The sequence below is a fragment of the Orycteropus afer genome, unplaced genomic scaffold, assembly GCF_000298275.1.
Source record: "Orycteropus afer afer isolate SDZICR_OR568_19922 unplaced genomic scaffold, OryAfe1.0 scaffold00113, whole genome shotgun sequence".
NCBI classification, from domain to species: Eukaryota; Metazoa; Chordata; class Mammalia; order Tubulidentata; family Orycteropodidae; genus Orycteropus; species Orycteropus afer.
Genome location: NW_006921700.1, coordinates 5,910,418 through 5,914,658, shown reverse-complemented (window position 1 = coordinate 5,914,658; position 4,241 = coordinate 5,910,418). Strand labels below are relative to the sequence as shown.

The 4,241-nt window shown below is 53.3% G+C and overlaps 1 protein-coding gene across 1 annotated transcript in view; it reads right to left on the bottom strand.

Moving 5' to 3' along the window:
- The window catches only part of SKOR2 (SKI family transcriptional corepressor 2), a 90,912-nt gene extending 90,148 nt beyond the window's left edge, over nucleotides 1-764 (bottom strand). The window contains exon 1 of the mRNA XM_007943855.2: nucleotides 5-764. Coding sequence (XP_007942046.2) covers nucleotides 5-764 — 760 coding nt within the window. The remainder of the gene's footprint in view (nucleotides 1-4) is intronic.
- Nucleotides 765-4,241: the final 3,477 nt, after the last annotated feature.

Genomic DNA, 4,241 nt, shown 5'->3' with positions numbered 1-4,241 from the left:
GGGTGGCAGGCCGGGTGCGCGCCGGGCTGGGGCAGAGCGCGCTTGCGGCTCCCACCGTTGAACATGGCCTTCACGTCCTCCCAGGCGAAGACCAGCTCGTCCTGGGGACTCTTGTCGGTGAGCTTGAGATGGCGACGCCACGAGTTGAAGTTGGCTGCGTCCGGCTGCGTGTACTTGGCGTCGGGCGTGCGGTGCGAGTGGAAGATGAACTTGTTGGGCGAGAAGTACATGTTGCAGTAGCTGCACTTGATGCACTTGGCGCGTGAACTGTTGTAGCGCGCGGGGATGAAGCTGCCGCGACAGCCCCAGGCGCACTCGTGCGACACGTCGAAGGCGAAGTTGTCGGGCAGTTTGGGCGGCCGGTTTTCGCCCAGGAAAGACTTGCATAGGCGCTCGGCCTCGCGCTTGGTGATCATACCGCAGCGGCGCGAGGAGATGGGCATGGCCCCCGCGCGCCGCAGGATCTCCAGCTGCACCGGCGTGCACTGCACGCACGTGATGCCCAGCGCCACGCGGCGGTTGTGGATCTCGTTGTAGCTGAAGTTCTTGAGGAGCGTGTTGGAGATCTGCGCCAGGCACAGGCGCTCCTGCCCGTCGATCACCAGCGACACGATGGGAATGCCATAGAGGATCACCTGGCCCACCTGGTTGGGCTTGAGGTTGGCGTGGCCCGGCCGCGGCTGGCTTAGTGCGTCCGGCTGGAAGGCGCTCGACGGTGACGCCAGCAGGATGTCGTTGGGCCCTGGCAACGGGCTGGAAGCCATCTCCTCCGCCGCGGGATCCCGGGCAGAGCCGTCCAGATCTGCCTTGGAGACTGGAAGGGAAAGGAGAAACATTGAATTGCAGCCTTTTCAGACTAAAAGAGGAGGGATGAGGCGATTCGCTAGCTGAATAATCACAGTAACTTCTTTGCTTTGGTTGAAACATAATTATTATGGCCAAGGGACCAAGTTCCTGACACAAGAAACTAATTTCTTTTACTTTCCTTCAAGGTTGCCCTTTAGAAATGTCATCAAATGGGCCTTTGGAGCGACTTTTGTTTCACACATGCAAAAGAAATTAATATGTAAAAAAGAAGAAGTCGTCAATTCCTAAACCACTTAAGTCCTTTCCCCATTTATGGAAGATTTTTGGATAAAAAGGCATCCCTGCTAGAAATGAGACAGGAACGATAACAGGCGTAAGTAGTACAGACTATAAAAGTTATGAAAAATTGGGACACGGCCATTGAGACTCAAATTTAAAGAGAGAGATTATTCATATGTGCTTGAAAATAGATTGATTTTGGTTAATAAAATTAACCCAAACCTTTTAACAAGTGATTTTTTGGTGGTATCTGTGGTTTCCTTGGAGGAAATTTACTCTTGGGTGAGACAAAGCTCATTAAAGCAAAATACACATTCATCCCAATTTCATTCATTTTCCTGATCATTAGATATTTTGCTTTTGATATTGTAGATAGCATTTTAAAAAGAAAAATAGAAAAATGTACAATACCGTATATATGATTGCAACAAAATATGGCATTTCAGTTTTTCACAGACCCACTTGCTGACTGTGTAGTTCTGGCCCCCTTTAAGTGGCTTTAAAAGATGAAGCTGGTGACTTGTAGACACTTAAAAAATGTTTTTCTGTCATTTCCATGGCAGTGAGCAAATAGATACAGGCATGTGTGTTAAACTCAGAAACAGTGCAAAAAAACTAATGCTTCTTAGAGATCTTTATTAGCAGGCTTTGAGAGGCTAATTTAGTTCTAAGGAGAACTACCGACATTGGCTTTTTTTTTTTTAAATCTGATCTAAGTCAATATTCCTCTGGGGGAAAGGTGCCCACCCACCATCTAGCTCATCTGTGGAATAGATAAACTGTGGCAGCAGTGGAGGCGGAAGTCGGGTTAGGCCTGTGGTAAAATTCCCAATTTCATCTTTGGTCAACAGGAGACCACAATGGGGAAGAGATCCAGTACAAAGTTGAAAATACAGAAAAAGCAAGCGAAAGAAACCTTTGTGACAGTGCTGTTAAGTCAAAATAAACGAAATGGCCCATTCCCTGGGAAAACAGTGACCTTCCCACAGGTACAAGCGATGGAAGCCTCTCAGGACCATCGCTGGCCCTGGAAAATCACCGCCGGCCAGAGCATCTCCTCTCTCGGCCAAGGAACACTGGGGATGTTATTACAGCGATTGCAAAGGGCGTGCGATCCCAGCCCCTCACCCAAATGATCTTAGCCTGTCTCTGGACGCCCCACGACCTCTACTCCGACGCCTTTGCCCCACTGCCTTCCGGATGCTCAGCTCTCATTACGTCCTGGGGCCTCCACCAAGGGGGAACAAACCTCGACGCGGTCAAACGAGACGAGCGCCTGACTTGTCACTTCGGATGGATCAGACTCAATATTTCCAGGGGACAGGGTGTTAAATGGCAGTTCGAGGCACGGCGATACCTGGGCTCGGCGCAATCAGCCCCAGCTTCGCCAAATGGCCCTTCAATGCTCATTTGCTTCCCAAACAAGATTCTTATTATCTTAATCATATCCGGGAACAACGTGCCGGCACTCTCGCTCCCCAGCCACAGCGCAGCGGGCCTGGCCCGGCCGGGGAGCCGGCTCTGCGTTACGGACAGGCAGCCTTAGCAGCCAGGGCCGGGCCGAACGGAGTCTCCTCCCGAGCGGTCTCCACTCTCCCTGTAAACCCTCCCAGAAACTCCCGTCAGAGAAGACACAAATAAGAGGGTTTAGGTTGGGGAATTTCTTAAGGGTCCAAGGGGAGAACAGACAATTAAAAGTTAGTTGAACTAAGAAAGGAAGGTGGCGAACTTCCTTATGCAGCTTCAGAGCCAACGACCCCCAACTCAACTCCCCTGGCCTCCAACCACCACTGAAGGTCGCCCCTACCCCCACCCCCCCAACCTAGCCCGGAACATCCCACAGCTGGGGACCTCAAACGGGGATCCGCGAGCTGAGCGCCGAGTTAGGGCCGACCAGTCCCGGCTGTACCTGGTAACCCCTAGGTGTCTTTACGCGCGTGGCTGCCCGCCCATCTTTCGAGGGCGCTCGGAGGCGAAGCATCCAAGCGGGTCCTCGAATCCAGCAGGCGGGACTCCAGCAGGCTCCGCGCAAAGATCCTGGCTCCCGTCGACTCGAACCCCGGCCAGGGGCAGTATGGCCGTCTTATTTGCGGCAGGGCGTCCCCTAGACCGCAGAAAGCGTGGCCGCGCGGCAACCCGCGGCAGGCGAGCCCCAGGTGGAGCGCAGTCTGTCAGCGTCTTTCTCTAGCTCTGAACTCGCGTCGGACCGAGGGGACGCCACCCAGCGGGCAGGGTGACGTCACCGTCTCCCTGACACTCCACATTAAAGGGCTGGCATGTTACCGGGAGGGAGGGGGAGAGCGCAAGCGAGAGCGAGCGAGATCGAGATCTGTTCTCGGCAGGCACGAAAGCTAAGCAACCCGCAAGTGAGAACCAGCTCCCCGACCTCGCCGCGGAGCGCGGTGGTGCCGGAGCCGCAGATCTGAGTTAGCAGGGGAAGCTCAACGGTCTGCGTGGCTCGCAAAGACCTGGATCCCGAAAGCCCGGATTTTAGAAGGACTCCTGCCGGTGGATGTCCCCTCCCCTCATCTCTCAGAGCCGCCCTCCCTCAAGAATGATCCCTGTGGTAGGTCCGAACCAGCAGTCTCCCTGAGCCTCCGAAGGCAGAGGAAGTACAGTCAGCCGAAAGCACGGGCTCCAGCGCCTCGTCGGAAACCCTGTGAGATGAGAAGAGGGCAGAAGTTCCCGCTCAGGGTGCCAGTCTGCAAACTTGGAGGGAAGCATGGCGTGTGCGCCACCTTCACATGGACATTTCCTCTTCGGGACGAGGTAGAGGGTTACCCCAACCTCGTCTAAAGGTGTCCAAGTACACAGGGGCCTCAGTATGTGTGTGTGTACACTCATCTCTCACCTTCATTCAAAATTGTTCTCCATTTCATAATAAGGCCGGTGCAGGCCACCTCAGCTCCAAGAATAGATGAAATGGGAAGCAGGGAGGCCTTCAACCCTGACCAACCGGTGAGCAAGTTCCCAATTCCCCCAAAATAAATTTCCCCAAGACCACATAGGAGTTTGTCCTTAGAAAACAAAACGAAGCAAGTAGGATGAGAAAGAATGCTTTCCCATAGTTTCTCCAAAGTGAGACACACCCCAGGATATTAGTAAAATGTCAATATTTCATTGCTTCCTAAGTGATCAGTTAAGAGTCTAAAGCC